This window comes from Mobula hypostoma, chromosome 6, assembly GCF_963921235.1.
Source record: "Mobula hypostoma chromosome 6, sMobHyp1.1, whole genome shotgun sequence".
Lineage (NCBI taxonomy): Eukaryota > Metazoa > Chordata > Chondrichthyes > Myliobatiformes > Myliobatidae > Mobula > Mobula hypostoma.
Window position 1 is genome coordinate 96,924,369 of NC_086102.1, and position 27,880 is coordinate 96,952,248.

Consider the following 27,880-nt stretch of genomic DNA (forward strand, 5'->3'; position numbering starts at 1 on the left):
GAGTTTAATCTGGAAAAGTGAGAGGTGATTCCCTTTGGAAGGTCAAACGAAAGCAGGATACAGGTTTAATGGCAGGGTTCTTAAGTGTGTAGGAACAGAGGGGTCTCGGGGTTTACGTCCATAGATCTCTCAAATTTGCAGTGCAAGTTGAGAAAGTATTCAAGGAGGTATATTGTGTATGCGGATTGAGTTCAAGAGCAGCAAGGTAATGTTACAGATCTACAAAGCTACACTGTTATGTTGTGCAATACGGCAGCTCCATAAAACTCTGCTTAGACCACAGTAATGCATTGAGGATTGTGTTCAGTTCTGGTCGCTCGTTATGTTTAGGATATGAAAGCTTTAGAGAGGTTGCAGAGGAGAGTTGCCAGGATGCTGCATGGACTAAAGAGAATGTCATATGAGAAGAGGTTAAGTGAGCTATGGCTTTTCTCTTTGGAGGGGCGGAGGATGAGGTGTGGCTTTAAAGAGATATACTGAAGATAAGAGGCTTGGATAGAGTGGATAGCCAGAGACCTTTCCCAGTGAGGAAATGGCTAATAATGAGGGGGCATAAGTTTAAGATGTTTGAAGGAAGGTGTAGGGGAAATGTCAGATGTAAGTTTTTTTTATAGAGCGTGGTGGGTGTCTGCTGCCAGAGGTGGTGGTAGAGGTAGAAACATTAGGGATGTTTAAAAGACTCTTAGCTGGCACAAGGTTGGAAAAAATGGAGTGCTATGTGGAAAGAAATGGTTAGATTGATCTTAGAGTAGCTTAAAGGGTTGACACATGGTGATGTTGATGAAGGTAGAACAGTAGTGTATACAGATTTCAGCAAGGCATTTGATAAGGTACCCCATGCAAGGCTTATTGAGAATGTAAGGAGACATGGGATCCAAGGGGACATTGCTTTGAGGATCCAGAACTGGCTTTCCCACAGAAGGCAAAGAGTGGTTGTAGACGGGTCATATTCTGCATGGAGGCCAGTGACCAGTGGTGTGCCTCAGGGATCTGTTCTGGGACCCTTACTCTTTGTGATTTTTATAAATGACCTGGATGAAGAAGTGGAGGGATGGGTTAGTAAATTTGCTGATGACACAAAGGTTAGGGGTGTTGTGGATAGTGTGGAGGGCTGTCAGAGGTTACAACGGGACATTGATAGGATGAGAAGTAGCAGATGGAACTCAACCCAGATAAGTGTGAGGTGGTTCATTTTGGTACATCATATATGATGACAGAATATAGTATTAATGGTAAGACTCTTGGCAGTGTGGAGGATTAGAGGGATCTTGGGGTCCAAGTCTATAGGACACTCAAAACTGCTGTGCAGGTTGACTCTGTGATTAAGAAAGCATAAGGTGCATTGGCTTTCATCAATCGTGGGATTGAGTTTAGGAGCTGGGAGGTAATGTTGCAGCTATATAGAATCCTGATCAGACCCCACGGAGTACTGTACTCAGTTCTGGTTGCCTCACTATAGGAAGGATGTGGAAACCATAGAAAGGGTGCAAAGGAGATTTACAAGGATGTTGCCTGGATTGGGGAGCATGCTTTATGAGAATAGGTTGAGTGAACTAGGCCTTTTCTCCTTGGAGCGACGGAGGATGAGAGTTCACCTGATAGAGGTGTATAAGATGATGAGAGGCATTGATCGTGTGGATAGTCAGAGGCTTTCTCCCAGGGCTGAAATGGCTAGCACAAGAGGGCATAGTTTTAAGGTGCTTGGAAGTAGGTACAGAGGAGATGTCAGGTGTAAGTTTTTTTACGCAGAGAGTGGTGACTGCGTGGAATAGGCTGCTGGTGACGGTGGTGGAGAAGGATATGATAGGGTCTTTTAAGAGAATCCTGGACAGGTACATGGAGCTCAGAAAAATAGAGGGCTATGGGCAAGCCTAGGTAGTTCTAAGGTACGGACATGTTCGGCACAGCTTTGTGGACCAAAGGGCCTGTATTGTGCTGCAGGTTTTGTTTCTATGTTTCTATGGTGGGCTGTACTGTACTTTATTGTTTTATGTTCTATGCACTGTTATGTCCAGGTACTTCACCAGGACCATCTACCAATTCCAGTTCCATGAAGCACTGTGTGAAACTGCAAACCAAGTTGGTGAACTGTACAAGTGTGATATCACTAATGCCACAAAAGCAGGCACAAAGCTCAGGTAAATGGTCAGTCTGGATCCTGGAACACAGGTGTCTGGATGCTTCCAAACTCAACGTTGTTCTGAAACCAAGGCTGTCTAGAAATTCTGACACGTAGTGCAAAGATTCAAAATGTCATGATATTGTTTCTGATTTGGTAATCGATTTCTTTCATCAATAACCACCTGCAAACTTATGTTTCCACCACAATCTTCCTTGCCTATGGCATGCTCCTGAAGCGAAGCCCCTAGATATACTGCAGTGGTGGTCGTTGGTGGGGAACACATGCTGCTGGTGTGATATTCTCGTGCTGATTGGCTACAACAAGTAAATATGCAGAAACTAACAAAAATAGATACAATTTCTATGGTTGGAAACTCATAAAAAGAATTTAAATTCCTTTGCTCATTCTCCAGCTGTTTGCTAAAGCTCGTTAGTCATCTGGGAGCAATATTTAAATGAGGATCAGATGCCATCATTTCCCCCATAGAGATCCAGTCCTGAAACAGACCAATCAGCCCACTAAATCCATATTATCCATCAATCTCCCATTTATTCTCATTCTATTTTGCTCTCTTCATGTTCTTCCCCTCACCTACACAGCAGCACCAGCACATCCTTCTGTGTGTTGGTTGTTAATGCAAGCAACGTATTTCACTGTATGTTTCTATGAGAGTTCGGGTGATAACTAAATCTGAATCTGAATCAATCAGTCCAACAGCCCGACTTGTCAGGCATCACCAAGGCAGATACTGCAAGAATATCTCCCCTCGATATAAATTAGAGGTGTGTTTGCAACTGGCAGCAACAGCCAAGTGTTTGCAAACCTTATAGCTATGTAAGCTGTTAGAAAAAGAAAAGGCACTTCAGCCCATGATGTCTAGTATGATGCCAAATTAAAGTAAATCTTTTCTGCCTGCTCACCATCCATTCCTGCATATTTGTGCATGTACTGTACAGCTTCTCAATTGCCACCATTTTCAGAATTAGGCCATTCAGCCCATTGAGTCTGCTCCACCATTCCATCATGGCTGATCCCGGGTTCCACTCAACCCCATACACCTGCCTTCTCAGCACATCCTTTAATGCTCTGACCAATCACCAACTTCCACCTTAAATATACACACGGACTTGGCCTCCACCACAGTCTGTGCAGAGCATTCCACAAATTTACTCCTCTCTGACTAAAACAATTCCTGCTTACTTAGGTCCTAAAAGGCAGCCCCTCAATTTTAAAGCCGTGCCCTCTAGTTCTGGATACCCCCTGTATAGGAAACATCCTCTCCACATCCACCCTATCCGGTCCTTTCAACATTCGGTAGGTTTCAATGGGATTCCACCCCCCCCCCACCAATTCTTCTATCCTGCGTCTTGTGAACTATTCCCAGAAACTTCAGCCATCTCTGCCGTCACCCCCACCAGTATCCTCTTCCAATACACCTGGGGAGGCTCCTCTCACATTCCTCTATAATTCCCTTTATTCCATTGTGATACTGATACATGTGACTTGTGCTTCTCACTCTCATACTGAGTATGAATTCAATTATATGATGATTACTCCTAAGTGTTCCTTTACATTAAACTCCCTAATAAGATCTGGGTTAGTACACAACGCACAATCTAAGATAGCTGTTCCCCAATTAGGCTCAAGCACAAGCTGCTGTAAGAAGGCATCTCATAGGCATTCAACAAATTCCCTCTCTTGCAATCCGACACCAACCTGATTTTCCCAAACTCCTTTCGTATTGAAGTCTCCCATTACAATTGTGACATTACCCTTACTACATGCCTTTTCCAGCTCCCTTTGCAATCTCAACTCCACAACTTGGCTACTATATGATTCCCATAATGGTTTTTCTACCCTTCTAGTTCCTTAACTCCACCCACAAAGATTCAACATTCTCTGACTCTGTCGCGTCTTTCTAAATATGTAATTCCATCTCTTACCAACAGTGCCACACCACCGCCTATGTCTTCCTGTCTGTCCTTTTGGTACAAAGTATATCCTTTGATGTTCAGCTCCCAACAATGGCCTTATTTCAGCCACAACTCAGTGGTGTCTGCAACATCATACCAACCAACCTGTAATTACACCACGAGTTTTTCCACCTTACTCCGAATACTGCATACATTTAAATACAGTACCACCAGTCCTGCATTTTTTACCCTTTTGAATGTTACCTCCGTGGTACAATTTAACTCTTTGCTCTGTCTGCATTTGTACCCAGTCATTGGCTTGTCTTTTCCTGCATTCATGTTACACCCATCATCTACTTGGAAACCATCCTCAGCTCTATCACACTGGTTCCCATCCCCCTGTCATATTTGTTTAAACCACTATCAACAGCTTTAACCTGCTCGCAAGAATATTGGCCCCCCTGTGTATAAGAAAACTTACTTTCCGCCAAACAATTTGAAGTTCGGCCACCTTGTGTTAACCATTTCCTCCATGGGACAAAGTCTCTAGCTATCCACTTGAGGCAGTACATTTGAGATTCTTAGATAGGCACATGGATGCTCGCAAAATGGAGGGCTATATTGGAGGGACAGCCTCGGCTGGGGCAGCGTGTGTGTCCTTGAGCAGGCACTTAACCACACGATGCTCTAGTTTACCCAGCTGAGAACGGGTACCGGCAAAAATGCTGGGGGTTAACCTCATAATAGACTGGCGTCCTATTAGGAGGTTAACCCCCAGCATTTTTGCCGGTACCCGTATTCTTAGTCGCTTCACGCCACGGAACTGGCATAAGCACCGGCTTACAAACATAGAAACATAGAAAATAGGTGCAGGAGTAGGCCATTCGGCCCTTCGAGCCTGCACCGCCATTTATTATGATCATGGCTGATCACTCAACTCAGAACCCCGCCCCAGCCTTCCCTCCATACCCGCTGATCCCTGTAGCCACAAGGGCCATATCTAACTCCCTCTTAAATATAGCCAATGAACTGGCCTCCACTGTTTCCTGTGGCAGAGAACCACTCTCTGTGTGAAGAAGTTTTTCCTAATCTCGGTCCTAAAAGGCTTCCCCTCTATCCTCAAACTGTGACCCCTCGTTCTGGACTTCCCCAACATCGGGAACAATCTTCCTGCATCTAGCCTGTCCAATCCCTTTAGGATTTTATACGTTTTAATCAGATTCCCCCTCAATCTTCTAAATTCCAACGAGTACAAGCCCAGTTCATCCAGTGTTTCTTCATATGAAAGTCCTGCCATCCCAGGAATCAATCTGGTGAACCTTCTTTGTACTCCCTCTATGGCAAGGATGTCTTTCCTCAGATTAGGGGACCAAAACTGCACACAATACTCCAGGTGTGGTCTCACCAAGGCCTTGTACAACTGCAGTAGTACCTCCCTGCTCCTGTACTCGAATCCTCTTGCTATAAATGCCAGCATACCATTCGCCTTTTTCACCGCCTGCTATACCTGCATGCCCACTTTCAATGACTGGTGTATAATGACACCCAGGTCTCGTTGCACCTCCCCTTTTCCTAATCGGCCACCATTCAGATAATAATCTGTTTTCCTATTTTTGCCACCAAAGTGGATAACTTCACATTTATCCACATTAAATTGCATCTGCTATGAATTTGCCCACTCACCCAACCTATCCAAGTCACCCTGCATCCTCTTAGCATCCTCCTCACAGCTAACACTGCCGCCCAGCTCCGTGTCATCTGCAAACTTGGAGATGCTGCATTTAATTCCCTCATCCAAGTCATTAATATATATTGTAAACAACTGGGGTCCCAGCACTGAGTCTTGCGGTACCCCACTAGTCACTGCCTGCCATTCTGAAAAGGTCTCGTTTATTCCCACTCTTTGCTTCCTGTCTGCTAACCAATTCTCTATCCACATCAATACCTTACCCCCAATACCGTGTGCTTTAAGTTTGCACACTAATCTCCTGTGTGGGACCTTGTCAAAAGCCTTTTGAAAATCCAAATATGCCACATCCACTGGTTCTCCCCTATCCACTCTACTAGTTACATCCTCAAAAAATTCTATGAGATTCGTCAGACATGATTTTCCTTTCACAAATCCATGCTGACTTTGTCCTATGATTTCACCGCTTTCCAAATGTGCTGTTATCACATCTTTGATAACTGACTCCAGCAGTTTCCCCACCACCGACGTTAGGCTAACTGGTCTATAATTCCCCGGTTTCTCTCTCCCTCCTTTTTTAAAAAAGTGGGGTTACATTAGCCACCCTCCAATCCTCAGGAACTAGTCCAGAATCTAACGAGTTTTGAAAAATTATCACTAATGCATCCACTATTTCTTGGGCTACTTCCTTAAGCACTCTGGGATGCAGACCATCTGGCCCTGGGGATTTATCTGCCTTTAATCCCTTCAATTTACCCAACACCACTTCCCTACTAACATGTATTTCGCTCAGTTCCTCCATCTCACTGGACCCTCTGTCCCCTACTATTTCTGGAAGATTATTTATGTCCTCCTTAGTGAAGACAGAACCAAAGTAATTATTCAGTTGGTCTGCCATGGCCTTGCTCCCCATAATCAATTCACCTGTTTCTGTCTGCAGGGGACCTACATTTGTCTTTACCAGTCTTTCCCTTTTTACATATCTATAAATACATATCTATGATGGGCCACAAAGGCTCATGACAGACTTTAATCTATTGTTGGAGGGGAGGGTTAAATTGACCTTAGAGTAGGTTGAAAGGTCACCTTGGAGTAGGTTGAAAGGTCACTGTGTGGAACCAGTAGACATGGGTGCAGTTCTAAATAAGTACTTCTCATCTGTACTCACCAAGCAGAGTGGCATCAGAGAGGGGGGTCATCAGTGAGGTAGCTGAAAGTCTGGAGCATGTCATTATTAAGAAGGTATTAGACATCTCAAAATCTATAAGGATGGGTAAACTCCAAGGTGAAAATGAAATCTACCCCGGAATGTATTTAGATATGCACACAAATAGACAAGGCATGTCAATCTCTATATAAAGAACCTTGCTTTGTAAATCTGCTTTTAAACTTTCTCTCTACCCTTAAGTATTTGGTATTTCCATCCTGGTTAAAAGACTGACAGTCTACTGTGTCTGTGTTCCTTCATTCCGCAATGGATGGCAGCATCCTCACAGGACTATACACTCATTTTTGGGGTTCTTTCCCAGAACCCCTCAGCCTTTACTCTTTCATTTAAAGACCTTCTCTACACAAGGCTTCTTGTCATTCTTCTTCCATTGAGTCACGAAGTCAACAGTACGAAAACAGGTCCTTTGGTCCAATTGGTCTATGCTTAACAAGATTTCCATCTAAGCTAGCCCATCTACCAGTGTTTGTGCCATATTCCTCTGAACCATTCCTGTCCAGTGTGTTAAATATTGTAAGTATCCTTCCACTTCCTCTGGAAGCTCACTCCATATACAGACCACATTCTGGTTGAAGAAGTTGCCCCTCAGTTTTCTATTCAAATCTTACCCCTTCTGAGGTAAAACCTGTACCTTCTAGTGCTTGATTCCCCAACACTGGGAGAAAAACGGTACACATTGATCTTTTCTATTCTTGTCTTGATTTTATACACCTCTATAAGATCACTCCTCACTTTCCTATACGCCAATAAATAAAGACCTAGCCTGCACAAACTCTCTCTATAACTCAGTCCCCTGAGTTCTTTAACATCTTTGTATATATACTGTGTATATTTGCACTCCTTCCAGTCCCTCTTGTAGCAAGGCAACCACAACTGGACACAATATTCCAAATGTAATGTCTAATACAAATGCAATATAAAATCCCAACTACTATACTCAGTGCCCTGACTGAAGTCCATCACACCCAAAGGCTTCTTCAGCACACTATCTACCTGCAATGGCACTTTCAGGGAAGCATGTATAGATACTCACAGGTCCCTCTGTTCTATAACACTCCCCAAAGCCCTTCTCTTCACTGTGAAAGTCCTACCTTCATTTGTGTCACCAAAATGTAAAGAACTCACACTTATCTGAATTAACCTGCATTAACCTTACTCAGTTGATCTGTAATTCCTAATAACCACCTTCACTGCCTACAAGCCAACTAACCTTAGCTAACTTATTGACCATGCCTTGTGCATTCTTATCCAAGTGTGTGGATGTTGTGTACTGTTTCTATCTTTTACATTTTTGTGATGACATTTAGCTTTGCCAACAACTCCTTTTCTCAACTAACTTTACCTATTTTTTACATACTTTACATTAATATAAAGTAATATGGATCTATAGAATTCAGTTAAAGCACGCTTGGCTTTGTTGTCTCTTCCAGTAACATGCTCAAACTCGGGAGCTCCAAACCATGGACCGAGGCACTTTGGCAAGTAACTGGGCAGACCAGAATGAATGCCACACCTCTCCTGAACTACTTTAAACCCTTATATACTTGGCTGAAGAAAGATAATCAAAACAGTGCTAGAGTTGTTGGCTGGGACACCAATTGGAGCCCATGTAAGTGAAGTGTTAATGAAACAACATGTTATTAACTTTACAGTTTTCATTGCTAATGACTATATTCAGCTTTCCTGACAAGAGCAGCTGTTGTCAATAGTTTTAGTAGTAAAAACTTCAATGAGACAAATGCAACACTGGAGGATCAGGAGAGGGAAAAAATTGAGATGGTAGGTTGTAGTGACAGGATCTGTAGGTTGCAGCAATGGGAAGTTACAATGGATGGAAAATTCTGTGTGGATGATGAGAAAATGGGCAGAGAACAAAAGGGTTTAAACACACTACACTTAAATGTATGTGTGTGTTTCAGACTTCTAACTTCCAAATTATTGTTCTTCATCTGAATCACATTTTATGCCCTCTGTTTTTTACAGATCAAAAAGATTCATTTAAAGTACGGATTAGTCTGAAAGCTGCCCTCGGAGAAAATGCTGTAAGACTTACCTTGTTAATAGTTCCAAAAATTTCCCTGTGAGTCCGCAGAGTGTGGTTCAAATATGAGTAACCTTCTTGGTCCCCAGAGCTTGGGTTTGTGTGTGCACCAGACTGCAGGATGGTGAAATAAAATAGTTTGTTTAGACAATAGTAAATCAGAAGGATTGGGTATCCAAAGTGTTACTTGCCAGCAATTTAATTTAATTTAATTTACATTAAGCATACATTTAAGGTGAGAGGGGTTAATTCCAAAGGGCAAGTTTTTTTTCCACAGAGTGGTGGGTGCCTGGAATACAGTGACTGAGGTGGTGGTAGAGGCTGATACGTTAGAGACGTTTAAGAGATATTTAGATAGGCACATGAACATGAGGAAACTGGAAGGATATAGACATTTGTGTAGGCAAAGGGGATTAGTTTAGTTGGCTATTTGATTACTAATTTAATTAGTTTGGCACGATACTGTGGGCTGAAAGGCCTGTTCTCTGTTCTACAAGCAAAAATCATTTATGGACAAAATGTGAACACTTTTCAACCTTACTTTTAATACATATATGGTAAAATGCTGGAAATACTCACCAGGCCAGGTAACACCTGTGGTGAGTAACAGAGTTAACATTTCATGTTAATGATTCTCCATCAGAACTCGTTCTGACTGTTTCCGGACTATTGTTTTTATCAACAATCAAATCGCTGGAGGACCTCAGTGGGTCAAGATGCATCTGCAAGAAAGGACTTGTCCATGGTTCAGCTTAAAAAACATGATGTTGGGTTTTGAGCCAAAATATCAACAATTCCTTTCCTCCCACAGTCACTGCTCGATCCACTGAGGCCCTCTAGCAGATTGTCTGATTTTTGTTTCAGATTTTCAGCATCTGCAATTTTTAGATTTTCAGACTGTCAATAATATTTAACTGCCTGCTCCCTGAAGCTTTGAATAAATCAGCATGAATCCCTCATATTCTTTCACAATGAGGCCTCCTCAGCTGCAGCAAGGGGAAACCTCACTGAATCCTGCTTTCTCCCACCTCTGCTCAACCACACTGTGTTGTAACTCAGTGCAGTGAAAGTTATAGAACATAGAACACAGAATAGTACAGCACAGTACAGGCCCTTCGGCCCACAATGTTGTGCCGACCCTCAAACCCTGCCTTCCATATAAGCCCTCAGCTTAAATTCCTCCATATACCTGTCTAGTAGTCTCTTAAACTTCACTAGTGTATGTGCCTCCACCACTGACTCAGGCAGTGCATTCCATGCACCAACCACTCTCTGAGTAAAAAACCTTCCTCTAATATCCCCCTTGAACTTCCCACCCCTTACCTTAAAGCCATGTCCTCTTGTATTGAGCAGTGGTAACCTGGGGAAGAGGCGCTAGCTATCTACTCTATCTATTCCACTTATTATCTTGTACACCTCTATCATGTCACCTCTCATCCTCCTTCTCTCCAAAGAGTAAAGCCCTAGCTCCCTTAATCTCTGATCATAATGCATACTCTCTAAACCAGGCAGCATCCTGGTAAATCTCCTCTGTACCCTTTCCAATGCTTCTACATCCTTCCTATAGTGAGGCGACCAGAACTGGACACAGTACTTCAAGTGTAGCCTAACCAGAGTTTTATAGAGCTGCATCATTACATCGCGACTCTTAAACTCTATTCCTTGACTTATTGAAAGCTAACACCCCATAAGCTTTCTTAACTACCCTATCCACCTGTGAGGCAACTTTCAGGGATCTGTGGACATGTACCCCCAGATCCCTTTGCTCCTCCACACTACCAAGTATCCTGCCATTTACTTTGTATTCTACCTTGGAGTTTGTCCTTCCAAAGTGTACCACCTCACACTTCTGCGGGTTGAACTCCATCTGCCACTTCTCAGCCCACTTCTGCGTCCTATCAGTGTCTCTCTGCAATCTTCGACAATCCGCTACACTATCTACAACACCACCAACCTGTGTGTCGTCTGCAAACTTGCCAACCCACCCTTCCACCCCCACATCCAAGTTGTCAATAAAAATCACGAAAAGTAGAGGTCCCAGAACAGATCCTTGTGGGACACCACTAGTCACAATCCTCCAATCTGAGTGTGCTCCCTCCACCACAATCCTCTGCCTTCTGCAGGTAAGCCAATTCTGAATCCACCTGGCCAAATTTCCCTGGATCCCATGCCTTCTGACTTTCTGAATAAGCCTACCGCATGGAACCTTGTCAATTGCCTTACTAAAATCCATATAGATCACATCCACTGCACTACCCTCATCTATATGCCTGGACACCTACTCAAAGAACTCTATCAGGCTTGTTAGACACGATCTGCCCTTCACAAAGCCATGCTGACTGTCCCTGATCAGACCATGATTCTCTAAATGCCCAGAGATCCTATCTCTAAAAATCTTTCCCAACAGCTTTCCCACCACAGACATAAGGCTCACTGGTCTATAATTACCCAGACTATCCCTACTACCTTTTTTGAACAAGGGGACAACATTCGCCTCCCTCCAATCCTCCGGTACCATTCCCGTGGACAACGAGGACATAAAGATCCTAGCCAGATGCTCAGCAATCTCTTCCCTCGCCTCGTGGAGCAGCCTGGGGAATATTCCATCAGGCCATGGGGACTTATCCGTCCTAATGTATTTTAACAACTCCAACACCTCCTCTCCCTTAATATCAACATGCTCCAGAACATCAACCTCACTCATATTGTCCTCACCATCATCAAGTTCCCTCTCATTGGTGAATACCGAAGAGAAGTATTCTTTGAGGACCTCGCTCACTTCCACAGCCTCCAGGCACATCTTCCCACCTTTATCTCTAATCGGTCCTACCTTCACTCCTGTCATCCTTTTTTTCTTCACATAATTGAAGAATGCCTTGGGGTTTTCCTTTACCCTACTCGCCAAGGCCTTCTTATGCCCCCTTCTTGCTCTTCTCAGCCCCTTCTTAAGCTCCTTTCTTGCTTCCCTATATTCCTCAATAGACTCATCTGATCCTTGCTTCCTAAGCCTCATGCATGCTGCCTTCTTCCACCTGACTAGATTTTCCACCTCACTTGTCATCCATGGTTCCTTCACCCTACCATTCTTTATCTTCCTCACCAGGACAAATTTATCCCTAACATCCTGCAAGAGATCTCTAAACATCGACTACACGTTCATTGTACATTTCCCTGCAAAAACATCATCCCAATCCACACCCGCAAGTTCTAGCCTTATAACCTCATAATTTGCCCTTCCCCAATTAAAAACTTTCCTGTCCTCTCTGATTCTATCCTTTTCCATGATAATGCTAAAGGCCAGGGAGCGGTGGTCACTGTCCCCCAGATGCTCACCCACTGAGAGATCTGTGACCTGACCCGGTTCATTACCTAGTACTAGATCTAGTATGGCATTCCCCCTAGTCGGCCTGTCCACATACTGTGACAGGAATCCATCCTGGACACACTTAACAAACTCTGCCCCATCTAAACCCTTGGAATTAATCAGGTGCCAATCAATATTAGGGAAGTTAAAGTCACCCATGATAACAACCCTGTTATTTTTGCACCTTTCCAAAATCTGCCTCCCAATCTGCTCCTCTGTATCTCTGCTGCTACCAGGGGGCCTATAGAATACCCCCAATAGAGTAACTGCTCCCTTCCTGTTCCTGACTTCCACCCATACTGACTCAAAAGATGATCCTGCTACATTACCCACCCTTTCTGTAGCTGTAATAGTATCCCTGACCAGTAATGCCACCGCTCCTCCCCTCCACCCCCCCCCAATCCTTTTTAAAGCAGTGAAATCCAGGAACATTGAGAATCCATTCCTGCCCTTGTGCCAGTCAAGTCTCTGTAATGGCCACTACATCATAATTCCGCGTATGTATCCAATCTCTCAAAACATCTTTGTTCCTGATGCTTCTTGCATTGAGGTACACACATTTCAGCCCTTCTACCTTACTACCTTTACACCCTTTATTCTGCTTCTCTTTCCTCAAAGCCTCCCTATATGTTAGATCTGGCTTTACTCCATGCACTTCTTTCACTGCTGTATTGCTCCGGGTCCCATCCCCCTCGCAAATTAGCTTAAACCCTCCTGAACCATGCCAGCAAACCTACCTGGATGGATATTGCTCCCCCTCGAGTTCAGGTGCAACCCGTCCAATCTGTTCATCAAGAGGACAGTGGCATTTTATGCCACAACGTTATAGACCAGATGTAATGATAGATGTTTTATGTTAGTCTTAATTAAATAAATTACATGTGACTCATCTATAGCTCCCCATTTTGCTGACAACTGTAATTACTTTAATTGCCATCAGAGTCATTATCTTAATTTACTCATTTAATGATTAACATGGGGGCAAAATCGAAAAGTGTGATACTGCAGATGTACATTTGATAGCATGCACTTTATAAAATATAAGACCATAAGACATAGGAGCAGAATTAAGCCATTCCATCATGGCTGATCCAATTTTCCTCTCAGCCCCAGTCTCCTACCTTCTCCCCATATCCCTTCATGCCCTGACAAATCAAGAATCTATCAACCTCTGCCTTAAATGTACCCGTTGACTTGGTCTCCACAACCACCTGTGGCAACAAATTTCATGGATTCACCACTCTCTGGCAAAAGAAGGATCTCCCAAAATCCTGAGGCTATGTCTTCTGGTCTTAGACTCTCACATCATAGGAAACATCCTCTCCACATTGACTCTATTGAATATACCCTCTGGTGTTTGACACTTCAAGCCTGGGAAAAAGACTCCATGTACCTTAGGCACGCCTCCTATAAATTTATAAATTTTTCTCTGGTCTCTATAATCAGAGGGCATATAATAAAGAAATAATTAGTGGGAAGTTAGAGGATTGGGAAGGTTTTAAAAACCAACAGAAGGCAACTAAAAAAAGTAATTAAGAAGGTAAAGATGGAATACGAAAGTAAGCTAGCCAGTAACATTAAAGAGGATACCGAAAGTTTCTTCAGATACATAGAGTTATAAAAGACAGGCGAAAGTGGATATCAGACCGCTGGAAAATGATGCTGGAGAGATAATACTGGGGGACAACAAAATAGTGCATGAATTGAATATGTGCCTTGTATCAGTCTTCACTGTGGAAGTGTGGTGGTAGTTCCAGGTGTCAGGGAGCATGTAGTATCTGAAGTTACCATTACTAGAAAGAAAGTTTTTGAAAAACTAAAGAGGTCTAAACGTAGATAAATCTCCTGGAGCAGTTGGTGTACACCCTAGAATTCTGAAAGAGGTGGCTGAAGAGATTGTGGAGGCATTAGTAATGATCTTTCAAGAATCACTAGACTCTGGAATGGTTCCAGAAGAATAGAAAATTGCAAACGTCACTCCACTCTTCAAGAAGAAAGAGAGGCAGAAAAAAGTAAACTATAGACCAATTAGTTTGACCTCAGCAGTTGAGAAAATGTTGGAATCAATTATTAAGGGTGAGATCTCAGGATACTTGGAGGCACCTAATAAAATAGGTGATAGTCAATGTGGTTTCCTCAAGGGAAGAAATAGCAAGCAGGATAGACAAAGGAGAATTGGTTAATGTTGTTTACTTGGATTTTCAGAAGGCCTTTGACAAGGTGTCACATATGAAGTTGCTGTGAACCCATGGTATTACAGGAAAGATTCTAGCATAGATAAAGCAGTGGCTGATTGGCAGGAGGCAAAGAGTGGGAATAAAGGAAGCCTTTTCTGGTTGGTTACCAGTGACTACTGGGGTTCCATTGGGGTTTGTGTTGGGACCAATTCTTTTTACATCATATTTGGATGATAGAATTGATGGCTTTGTTGCAAATTTATAGACGATATGAAGGAATATGGAGGGGCAGGTAGTTTTGAGGAAGTAGAGAGGCTACAGAAGGACTTAGACAGATTAGGAGAACAGGCAAAGAAATGGCAGATGGAATTGAGTGCTGGGAAATGCATGGTCAAGCATTTTAGAAACATAGAAACATAGAAAACCTATAGGCCCTTCGGCCCACAGAGTTGTGCCGAACATGTCCCCACCTTAGAAATTACTAGGCTTACCTATAGCCCTCTATTCCATGTACCTATCTAAAAGTCTCTTAAAAGACCCTATCATACCTGCATTCACCACCGTTACCAGCAGCCCATTCCACGCACTCACCACTCTCTGAGTAAAAAACTTACCCCCAACATCTCCTCTGTACCTACTCTCCAGCACCTTAAACCTGTGCCCTCTTGTGGCAACCAATTCAGCCCTGGGAATTTTGTATAAGAAATGAAAGGGTTGACTATTTTCTAAATCGAGAGAAAATACAAAAAACTGAGGTACAACGGGATTTGGGAGTCCTCGTCCAGGATTCCCTAAAGGTTAATTTGCAGTTTGAGTTTGTGGTGAGGAAGGCAAATGCAATGTTAGCATTCATTTCATGAGGACCAGAATATCAAAGCAAGGAAGTAATGTTGAAACTTTACAAAGCATTGGTGAGGCCTCACTTGGAGCATTGTGAGGAGGTTTGGGCACTTATCTTAGAAAGGATGTGCTGAAACTGGAGAGGGTTCAAAGGTGGTTCACAAAAATGATTCCAAGATTGAATGTCTTGTCATACAAAAAGTGTTTGATGGCTCTGAGCCTGTATTCACTAGAATTCAGAAGAATGAGGGGTGACCTCATTGAAACCTATTGAATATTGAAAGGCCTTGATAGAGTGGATAGGGAGAGAATGCTTCCTATGGTGGGAGAGTCTAAGACCAGAGGACATAGCCTCAGAATAGAGGGGCATTCTTTTAGAAAGGAGACGAGGAGGAATTTCTTTAGCCAGAGATTAGTGAGCCTGTGGAATTCTTTACCACAGGCAGCTTTAGAGGCCAAGTCTTTAGGTATATTTAAGGCAGAGGTTGATAGATTCTTGTTTGATCAGGGCATGAAGGGGTAAGTGGAGAAGGCAGGAGATTAGGGTGAAGAGGAAAATTGGATCAGCCATGATAAAATGACAGAGCAGACTCGATGGGCCAAATGGCTCAATTCTGCTCCTATATCTTATGGTGTTATGGTCTCCCCTCAACTTCCGATGCTCAAGAGAAAACAATCTGAGTTTGTCCAATTTCACCTTATCATCCCGACAAAATCTTGGTGAACCACTTCTGCAAGTCCTCCACATCCGTTTTATAGTGAGTCAATTGGAAGTACACACATGCACTTCTGTAAAAGTTGTTTACTATGGGCTTAATATACCATGCTGTAGTTAATGTGTTTAGTTCCAATAATAATATTGTGTCTGTTACATCTTTGTAAGCACAGGGTGAGAATGTTAACAGTGCACTGTAATTTGATTTCAGTATACGTGGGATTCAAGTGAAAAGTACTTTTTCCAATCAACTGTGGCATTTTCAATGAGAAAATACTGGCAAGAATCTAAAGACCAACCTTCCAACTTTGTGTAAGTTACTATCCATCTATTTAAGTTCCTCTCTTTTACACTGTTGACTTGCTTAGAGTTTAGGTTTTAAGCCAAGGGAATGCTAATGATGCCAGGTTGAGCAATATAACATAAGGACAAATGTTATGCCATTACAGGAATGAATAGGGAGCTGCATTGTCTTTGCCCCTGTACGCTATTTAAGTCTGAGTTGGAGCTGCTGCCTCACAGAAGGTGAAATCAGACCATAGGATCAACATTTCCAAATTTGAGGCAGGTTCCAGGTGAACTTATTGAACATCTCCTTACGAGTCAGTAAAAGAAACAGTAAATACACATAAATGGATGAGGGGTCAGAGCCCTAACTCATTTGGAGCCCATTGTAGTCAGATACTTTAATTGGGAAGGAAGCTCTTGTAATCACATTGGTCCTTGACTAGATCTGTGGAAAGAAACAGTTACACAACAGAAATAACAGAATTTTTAAAAAGGTGGAAAGGCAATGCAGAGGCTGTGGATAATAACATGAGTTCATACTGAAAAAATATGCCCTGTCTTCAGATGAACCTTGATGTGTAAGTTGGAAAAGAAAATATAGAGAGGAAATGTCAAAGGAAGAATAAAAGGATTAAGTCAGAATAAGCATCCTGTGCAATATGATGGGGAGTTTGTGAATACACAACTACACTCGCACTGCCCTAAAATGAAGCTTAAGAGCAACTGTGATGCTTGAGTTAAGAAGCTGTTGTTTACTGTAATTCCAAAGCCTATCTATGACCCACCCATACTAGGGGCACTTAATGATCAATTAACCGACCAGTCTAGGTTAGATTTGGGATATGTGAGGAAATGGAGCTGTTGAAGGAAACACATGCAGTTACAGGGAGAACATGCAAACTCCACGCAGGCAGCACCAGGGGTTAGATCAAATCCAGGACTCTGGAGCTGTGTAACAGCAGAACTGCCTGCTGTGCTCCACCTTTCAGCTTCCTCTGGCCACAGACTGCACTTGTTCAGCATAATCTGGCAGCAACAGGTAACAACGACCCCACCTCAGTCTCCCAAATTAGTGAATTTACCAGCCCAGCTGCCAGCTATCGCCTCAGTTACCTGCTGATAGTTCCCATTCAACTTAATTTCACACCCCTGTTGCACTCTGAATCTCATCAGCCCTCTGTGTGAATTACTTCCTCCTCATTTATTCACTTCAGCATGGTTATTGATCCACACCTTCTACAAAACCCTCTGGAAGTTTCAACATCTTTATTGGCTCTACCTCTGAGCACTACAACCCTAGTTTCAATCCTAGAATCAAAGCCTAACATGAATTCATAGTCATTTATTTCACATCGTAAGACAAAGTATAAAGGAAAAAGTAGTGGAAACTAGTCATGAAGATGCAGATATAATTCTGAGATATTTTAAGTTGCCTTCTGACTGACAATGACTACATTGGGTAAGACATATATAGTGTATTTTCATGATAGTTTCTTAGAATAGCACATTCTGAAATTGGCCACGGAATATACACTAATTTACAAGATCATATTCCATTATTCTATGGTCTACAACTTGCTGTAGTACACAACCTCAGCTCCCTCTGCTCCCACTGCTCCTGAAATTTCCTCTCATTACAATAATCCTTATCTTCTCTCCATATTGATTCATGTTATTGAGTCAAGCAGCACAGAAAAACACCCTTCAGCCCATGCCCACCAAAATGCCAATCTCCGGGGTCTCCTTTGCCCAAATCTTTCCAATCCGTGCACCAGTCAGGTGTCTTTTGTATGTTGTTACTGTATCTGCTTTTACCACATCCTCTAGCAGCTTGCTCCACTAGCCTCTGTGAGAAAATGTGCACCCCCCACCCCCAGTCCTCTTAAAACCTTTCACCTGCCTCCTTACAGCTATGGTCTCTCATTGTTGATTCACTTTCCATGAGAAAAAGACCTCATACTTTTGCCCTATCTATGCAGCTCGTGATTTTATATACCTTTATTTAAAACTGTAGGACATAGGACCAGAATTAAGCCATTCAACCCATTGAGTCTGCTGGGCCGTTCCATCTTGGCTGATTTACTGGTCCCTCAGAATTTCACCGAGATCCTCCCTTATTCTTCTAAACTCCAGCAAAGACAGAGCCAATAGACACTCCTCAAATGTTAACCCCTTCCTTCATGGGATCATTCTCATGAACCTCCGCTGGACCCTCCCCAATGCCAGCACATCCTTTCTCAGATAAAGGCCCAAAAACTGCTCACAATACTCCAAGTGGTGTGACCAATGCCTTTCAAAGCCTCAGTGTTACTCAGTATGAATTCTTGTATTGGTTATGAAGGTTATGATATATAAATGAGAAATCTTAAATGCCTAACCTTTAAGGAAGCAATCATGATGAATATTCATCAATATTAATATCTTCCACAGGGCATTTGATAAAGACCCTCATTCTGGATTTATTGGGATACAGTGGCTGAGATTATTAAAGAAACAACAATACCTGGAGAAGGAATTGACGTTGAAAATGGAATTGGATAGGAAGATTATGGAATGGGATCCCCAGGAATTAAATTAAATTGTGTTCAAGGATCTTTTTCTAATAAAATTATTGATGATACAAAACTTGACAATATAATAATGATAAATATATTATCAGCCGACCATGAGGGAAAGAAGTTCAAGGCATGGGCAGGCATTTAGGAGAAACAGTTTAAATGGCACTTTGGAAGAAAAAGAGGGTATTGTTATCAAAATTTACAAGGGGATCTTGATCAGCTGGGTAAATGGACTGAAGAACGACAAATGGTGTTAAATCCAGATAAAATTTAAACTGTTTAATTTTTGAAGGGAGATTCAGTGGCTGCAGAAAAGTCATCAGAATCGTGTGTTGCCTCCCGCTGCCAGGGTCAAACATATTTCCGGACGGCTGCAGATATAGTTCTTGGGGAGAGGATGAACTACCACAGATTGGTACAAAGAATGAGGGCCTGTAGAATGAGCATAGGAATTAAGAAATTAAAATACAAGACCTCGAGGGGAGTGACCTCTGGTGCCACATAAAATGGGCCAGATGAATGCAGGGCTGAAAAGTTTGTCCAGGGAGCAGGGATTCGAGTTTTTCAGTAATTTGGATCTCTTCTAGGGTAGGGGTGACAGGCAGCTATAGAGACCTTGATTGTTCAAGACATCAAAGGTTTGGGGGAGAAGGCAGGAGAATGGGGTTGAGAGGGATAAGAAATCAGCCAAGGTGGAATGATGGAGCTGACTCGATGGGTCGAATGTGCTAATTCTGCTCCTATGTCTTATGGTCCTATAGTCTTATTTTCTCCTCCAGAATGTCTTTGGTAGTCCCTCATCAGTGACATTGGTGTGTAGTTATCAAGTTTATTATTTATGTCTTTTCTGAATGAGGTACCATGTTCTTTAACATGCTTCCACATCCAGGGAAGACTGGAGCATGAAATTTGATTTTGTGCTGTTTCCATCTCTGCCTTTCTCAGTACCTTATAATGTATCTGTCCAGACCAGATGACTTGTAAGTTAACCAATTAATTTAACCTTTCCTCTCAATCTACATTTATTTGATCCAATCTTTTCCTTGCCCTCCCATTGTAACAATCATCCTTTTTTAGTGTAGATAAATATCTAGCCAATACCTCAGTCATGCCCTTTGCCTCTGCAAGATGGTATCCCTCATTGGCCCAACATTCTTTTAACCACGTTTTACTTTTCAACCGCGTACAAAATGCACTTTATAATATCTGGTGATGTGGCCTTAGACTATGTTTTGTCCTTAAATCCAGGCCATTCTTGTTGTTCATTATCAATCGTTATTTCACTGTTCCCATGGAGTAAGACTGTGTTGACATTACAATGTACTGCATAGTTTCTGATCCATCTGCAGATTCACAGTAGAAATGGGTGATAGTAGATTTGCCTCAGAGTCTGGGTGCAGTGAAATAGATAATAGAGACCAAGAATTGCTGGGAAGGAGTGGAAGGAATTTCAGCTTCACTGTTACCTGCAGCAGTGCCAGTGTATGGCACTCTCTGGCAAGTTGCCACCTCACTCCATGCACACAGGCTTGCAGATACACAGGGTGTGAAGATTCCTCTTCCTGCCAAACCAGTCCCTGAGCTGGCAGCCAGGTAGGCTGTTACTGCGCAGCCTCTACTTGAAGTTCCACTGGGTTCTCATGTTTGCAAACTTTGCTCTAATTTCACATCTCACATAAAGCAAAGCCCAGGTATCAGGCTAGAGTCTGCGCTCAGGCTTCAGGAAGGAACTTGAACATGTAACGTGATTCCATACTGAGTGAGCTGCTACATGAGCTCAGGCCAGTCTGTCTGAATCCAGTTTGTGATTGGAGCAGGCTGTTGGTCACTCCCACAAATACTGCCTTCAGTTTGCAGTCTAACCAGTGTACATATATGAGTATATGGAGAATGTGAGGGAGATAGACTACCAATTTTAATCAATGCCTACCTGCTTTTCTTTTTTTCACACAGGGCCGAAAATGTCCACATATTCAATGAAACAAAAAGGATCTCATTTTATTTCTTTGTTGTCAACCCAAACAACACAGAGATTATTCCAAAGGCCGATGTGGAGGAAGCCATCAGGTACCTTCTGGAGCTCCTCGTTAGCACTGAAAAAATAACCTATATGGCACGTTCTGCAAAACAACAGTTCATTTCAGAAGGAACACTCCACAAGTGGGGTCGGGTGAAACAACAGCATTGCTTCCTTACAGCTTTTAGAAAAATATCTAAGTTGAAAATGAATGTATGGTTCTGACTGAAAGAATAAAGCAACCAATAATCTGCAATCTCCTCCCTCTGTCCTGCTCGGCAACCTCGCCTATTGCCTGGTTACTTTTCATTCATCATGTGGCTCATAGAACAGAGGCTGGCAATGAATCAAGTTAAAATGGCATCCAGTGTAACAACCAAACCCATTTTGGTCAAATGCTTGACGTACCAATATTTTCAATTTTAAACATACAGCTAAAATGAAATGGTAATTTGGCCAGCCTCCCTTCATTGGGAGGAGGTACAGGAGCCTGAAGGCTCACACTTGGTGTTTTAGTTCTTCCTAAAACTCAGTTTTCAGGACGAGGTTCTTCCCTTCTGCTGTCAGACTACTGAATGATCCATAAACCCAAACACAACCACATTACCATGCTTTTCAACTATTTATTATTGTTGTAAGTTACAGTGATTTTTATGTCTTGCACTGAACTGCTGCCACAAAACAGTAAATTTCACAACATATATCAGTGATAATTAACCTGATTCTGATTCTCACCTCAGGAGAGCAGCCAGCATAACCAAGGACCCCACCCAACCAGCCATTCTCTCTTGTCTCTCCTGTCAGAGTTGAGAACATGTAGCACCAGGATCAAGGACAGCTTTTATCCTGCTTTTAACAGACCCTCTCTCATACATATGATAAAAATGAACACTTCTGTGGTCCTTGCCTTTTACTTATTTGCACAGTAACAGTAACACTAAATGCTGCATTCTGCTTTCCCTTTTTGCTACTTCAATGTATTTATATGTAGAATGATCAGTCTGGATGGCACACAAACAAAAGCTTTAAGCTGTGTCTTTGTACAAGTGCCAGTAATAAACAATTACCATTCCTTTTGCATGGCAGGACTGCGCACACTCACTCCCAAACTACCCATACTGTCTTTGTGACCTAAGCTGTCAAATGGATATTAATTATTGCCTTTTATATGGTAGTTACACACACCAGAGAAACTTTCCTTGAGCAGTTCATTAGTTTAATTTAGAAATGTATTGCAGAATTTCTGAGACTGAACACAAGTTACTTTCTGTCACAGGATGAACAGAAATCGATTCAACAATGCATTCCTACTAAACGATGACACACTTGAGTTTGTCGGTATTCCACCCACTTTTGCTCCAGTAAGTGAGGCTCCTGTCACTATCTGGCTCATCGTGTTTGGAGTTATCATCAGCTTGGTTTGCATCGGACTAATTATCTTGATCGTCAGTGGATACAGAGCTAAGAAACGGTGAGTACCCTGGAAATGAGTATCTTTGGAATTAACTAGGAGAGAGAAAATTGTCTAAAAATAACTAAATTCCATTAACAAGAGAAAATAACTAGAATCTGATATATAGTGAAGAAGCATTCCTATATAAATATGTAAAAATAGTTCTTATTTCTAATGTAAAATGGCAGATGTCAGAAGCAAAAGATGAAACTACAGTAGAAAAATAGGTGTAGAGCAGCAGATAAGTAAACAAGGGCATATCAGCAAAGGAATCTTCTGCAACAATAGTACTGCAAAATTACGGTCTATGAAAAAGAGTGTAGAAAGAGAGAAACAGTAATGACATGAAGAATAGCAAGGAACATGGGGAAAACAAGGACTTTGGAACAGTAATGGCGCTGGGAAAAAGAAGAGTAGAGAGTAATGGTTTATTATAATTCTCATGCAAAATACCACAGGTGCTGGAAACTGATACAGTATAGGGATGGTAGGCAAGCAGAACCTGTAGAGAGAGAGAGAGAAGGAGATAGAGTTAATTTTCTCTTTGACAGGTAGCACAGTGACACATCTAATAGAGCCCTGCAGTTCCAGAAAACTCAGGTTCAACCCTGACCTCAATTGCTGTCAGTATGTAGTTTGCACGCTCTCCCTATGACTGTGCAGATTCCTCTAGGTGCTCTGGTTTCTTTCCATATACTGGAGACTTGTGGGATGATAGGTCAGTTTTCCACTATAAATGTCTCTAGTATGCAGGTAAAGTGGAAGTATTTGGGTAGAATTGATCAGAATTTGTGGAGAATCAAATAGGATTAGCATAGAATTCGTGTCATTGGGGCTTGATAGCCAGCACTCTGTGTTCTGCGTTCTGATTGGATGGACTGTTTCTGCGCTGCATAACTCTGACCCCATGACACCTTATCAGAATCAGGAACAGAAATTATAGTTAGAAACAAAAATGTTAGAGAAGGGAGAGGGGCTGGAGAGAACAATGATGTGAAAGGAGACAGCAATCTGTAGTGCCAGCCAAGGGACGACGGTAAAGGTTTATTTGTTGTATCTGGTCTGTCCAGGGGAAGGCATAGAAAGCAAAGAAAGAGAACAGAACATAACCAAAAACAAAACAATGCTAAAACTGTGATACTGTACCCTGCCACTGGGAGAGGGACCCCCTCTCCTTCACCATTCCCCATCCCGTTTTCCCTCTCTCACTTTATCTCCTTGCCTGCTCATCGCCTCACTCTGGTGCTCCTCACCTTTTCTTTCTTCCACGGCCTTCTGACCTCTCCTATCAGACTCCCCCTTCTCCAGCCCTGTATCTCTTTCACCATCAACTTCCCAGCTCTTTACTTCACCACTCCCCATCCCGGTTTCACCTGTCACCTTGTGTTTCTCCTTCCCCTCCACCCACCTTCTAACTCTGACTCCTCATCTTTTTTTCTCCAGTCCTGGCGAAGGACTTCGGCCCAAAATGTCGACTGTACTCTTTTCCATAGCTGCTGCCTGGCCTGCTGAGCTCCTCTTGCATTTTGCATTTCGTGTAGGACTTCCAGCATCTGCAGATTTTCTCTTGTTTAGCTTGTTACCATTAAGGGTGCATTTGGTACTGAATCCTATGATTAATAATCTGCCCAAACAGAAAATTGGATGCTCTTCCTTCGTCTGCATTCAGTTTCTCTACAGCAGAGGAGACCACACTGTGAGCACCAAATACAGGACTCTGAATTGGAAAAACTCCAATTCACCTGAAAGATAGGAAGGAAAGAGACGAAAAGAAAACTGTTGCACCTTCTTCCCTTGCATGAGAAATTGCTGTGGCAGTGAGAGTGAGTATTCATGGAGATGAAAAAGTGGACCAGAAAGTCACTCAAAATGGAGCAGATGTGTCTTTTGCTGGCATAATGTTGAAAGCAGCATAGTTGTCAAAGGTGGAATGGGAGGGTAAGATGAACCCCATCCCTTGTTTGTGTGGGGAAATAAGGCGTGGGGTGGAAAAGATGGGATTGGGAAACCTTCAAAAATGTATACACAGTTAAAAGTTTTATTCCCGGAGCATACAATAGATCTGAGGACACTGGGAGATTGAAGTGAAGTCCTTCCAGGAGGCACAGTGTACAGAAAGTTTGTCAGGGTATCTGCGTGAGTTGGTGGGAGTGTGATAGATGTTGGTCTCTAACATGTCCCCTAAGATAGAGATAGAGGCTCTTGGGGGGAGAGTCCAAGAAGATTATGTGAACATCAGAACAGGGTGGAAATGGGCAGCAAATGGTTCAGAAAAGCTTAAGCTCTTCAGGAGAGAAGCAAACCACACCAATATGGGCATACAGTCGCAGTGTTATACAGCATAGAGAAGACAGTCCTACAGGTTATAGAGTTACACAGCATTAGGGTTATACAGTCAGAGAGGTATACACTCGGAGAGGTATACACTCGGAGAGATATACAGTCAGAGAGATATACACTCGGAGAGGTATACACTCGGAGAGATATACAGTCAGAGACATATACACTCGGAGAGATATACACTCAGAGAGATATACACTCAGAGAGGTATACACTTGGAGAGATATACAGTCAGAGAGGTATACACTCAGAGAGATATACACTCGGAGAGGTATACACTCGGAGAGATATACACTCAGAGAGGTATACACTCAGAGAGGTATACAGTTGTAGAGATGTACACTCGGAGAGATATACAGTCGGAGAGGTATACAGTCAGAGAGATATACAGTCGGAGAGGTATACACTCGGAGAGGTATACAGTCAGAGAGATATACACTCGGAGAGGTATACACTTGGAGAGATATACAGTCAGAGAGGTATACACTCAGAGAGATATACACTCGGAGAGGTATACACTCGGAGAGATATACACTCAGAGAGGTATACACTCAGAGAGGTATACAGTTGTAGAGATGTACACTCGGAGAGATATACAGTCGGAGAGGTATACAGTCAGAGAGATATACAGTCGGAGAGGTATACACTCGGAGAGGTATACAGTCAGAGAGATATACACTCGGAGAGGTATACACTTGGAGAGATATACAGTCAGAGAGGTATACACTCAGAGAGATATACACTCGGAGAGGTATACACTCAGAGAGGTATACAGTTGTAGAGATGTACACTCGGAGAGATATACAGTCGGAGAGGTATACAGTCAGAGAGATATACAGTCGGAGAGGTATACACTCGGAGAGGTATACAGTCAGAGAGATATACACTCGGAGAGGTATACACTTGGAGAGATATACAGTCAGAGAGGTATACACTCAGAGAGATATACACTCGGAGAGGTATACACTCGGAGAGATATACACTCAGAGAGGTATACACTCAGAGAGGTATACAGTTGTAGAGATGTACACTCGGAGAGATATACAGTCGGAGAGGTATACAGTCAGAGAGATATACAGTCGGAGAGGTATACACTCGGAGAGGTATACAGTCAGAGAGATATACACTCGGAGAGGTATACACTCGGAGAGATATACACTCGGAGAGATATACAGTCAGAGAGATATGCAGTTGTAGAGATATACATAGAGTCATACACCCATAGGATTAAGCAGTCACAGAGACATACATCTGTAGAGTCCTACAGCCTTAGAGTCATGCGCTCATAGAGTTATACAGAATAAAGTTATACATGACCCTACGACTGCATGACTCTACGAATGCATGACTCTGACATAATAACTCTGTGACAGTATAACTCTGTGATAGTATAACTCTGAGACTGTGTAACTGACAATATAACTCTGTTAATATCACCGGCATGTGTTATGAAATTTGTTAACTTTAGATGGATTGATAGATACTTTATTGATTCCAAAGGAAATTAAAGTATCACAGTAGCATTACAAGTGCACAGATTAGAAGAGAAGTAAGAAAAGATTAAAAAAAATAAGATACCTCAAACAGTCTCACAGGATGGGGGTCGTCATTCCCTTGGCTATAGGTTGACACATTACAGACATTCCACCCTGCAAAAACTCATTTCGGGGAGACCTCAACCTCATTTCAGGGAGGTCTCAACCGGAAGTCTCAACCTCATAGCAGTCTGGGTCAATGGATTTGTTAATTTTACAAGTGTTCTGTGAGACAGCTGACTTCTGAATTCTGTCTTAATGTGCCATGTTCACATTAGCTGCTGTCTTGGTTGATGAGCAGGCAGAGTTTTTTGCTATTTCTGAATCAGGAAACATTTTCCTGAATAGCTTGCCTGTGTGCTTACACACCTGGAGTGGCAGGTTATGCGCAACGATGTAAAGATGTAAAGATGTAAAGTACACCTCAGCTCTAGTGACCTTCTCTGTCAGACTTTGGTTTTCTGCTGAAAAGAACTGTGAAATACTTGAGCAGCCTTCCCTGTGCTTAGCCTCCCTAATATGTTGTGGTCCCTAAAAGAAATGAAAGCATAAGGTGTATGCTTATTACAGGTGTGCACCGCTTAACGTTCATTCGGACAACGTCCGATCGCATATACGTCCGTAGTCTCTCACACACACACACACACACACACACACACACACACACACATATAAACACACACACAACCTGCAATAATCGGGATCAGAACTTACTTTTTTACATCGAAATGGGTGATTTTAAATGAGTGATTTAGAAGTTCTGTATCTTCAAGTTCAGGTTTATTGTCACCTGGCTGATTGTCCACAAACGAAACAACCTCTGTCCGGACCACGGTGTAGCCCCAATACATATATCACGCATACCACATAAAACAATATATTACCATACTATTAATAAAGTGTAATTCGAAATGCATATAAAGTGCGCAGCACAGGTAAGCTGTTCGCTGTCCTAATGACGAGACCTCAGTGGGGGCTGGGTATTTATTAAAATCGGTTTTTCTTCTGAAAACGGCTGCACTTAAACTCAGCCCATCGTGGGCTTTGATGTACCTGTAAGTGGAAGTATTTCAGGAAAAAAACCCTGAAGAATTTGCTTGCTGCAAGCATGTTTTTAAAGATATCTTAGTGGACCATTTTGGAATTTTGCTTCAATTTAAACCCCGCTCTAATTCCCTTTAAGTCGCCAATGTGCCCTGCCCGTATAGGACAGCCTCGCGTAGTCAGGTTGTCACCACCAGCCTTGGGAATTTCTTCGCCAGACTTTTGTACTTCATCACCGACAGTTGTCCAGATGGTTTCAGTGTCATTACAGATGGCAGTAACTGAACTGATGGAATATGGAAGAGAGAGAGAGGTCGACTGTAAAGCCCGCCCACAGAGAAAACTGATAGGTCTATTTAGCACAAAGAGAGATCAAACAGGATTCATTTATTTTCTTTCTTTCTTTTTTTTCCCTCTCCCTCTCCCTCTCTAAAACATCGATTTCCAGGATATTGTATATAATTTGCGGGCATTAGGGAGCCACTATCGATATGCGGGAGACTCCCGGAACTCCTGGGAGAGGTGGGATGTCTGTCATTATAGAGCCTAATGATTAGA

At 42.5% G+C, this 27,880-nt stretch overlaps 1 protein-coding gene across 3 annotated transcripts in view; it reads left to right on the forward strand.

Annotated features, from left to right (window-relative positions):
- Positions 1-27,880, forward strand: part of ace2 (angiotensin I converting enzyme 2) — a 140,920-nt gene that overhangs the window by 100,562 nt on the left and 12,478 nt on the right. For 2 of the 3 annotated variants that reach the window (XM_063051286.1, XM_063051287.1), the window contains exons 12-17: positions 2,016-2,138; positions 8,381-8,559; positions 8,934-8,992; positions 16,299-16,399; positions 20,887-21,000; positions 22,227-22,421. In XM_063051286.1, the coding sequence (XP_062907356.1) occupies positions 2,016-2,138; positions 8,381-8,559; positions 8,934-8,992; positions 16,299-16,399; positions 20,887-21,000; positions 22,227-22,421 (771 nt within the window). Of the gene's footprint in view, positions 1-2,015; positions 2,139-8,380; positions 8,560-8,933; positions 8,993-16,298; positions 16,400-18,805; positions 20,858-20,886; positions 21,001-22,226; positions 22,422-27,880 lie in introns of those variants that run through there. The other variant, XM_063051288.1, reaches the window with a different exon arrangement.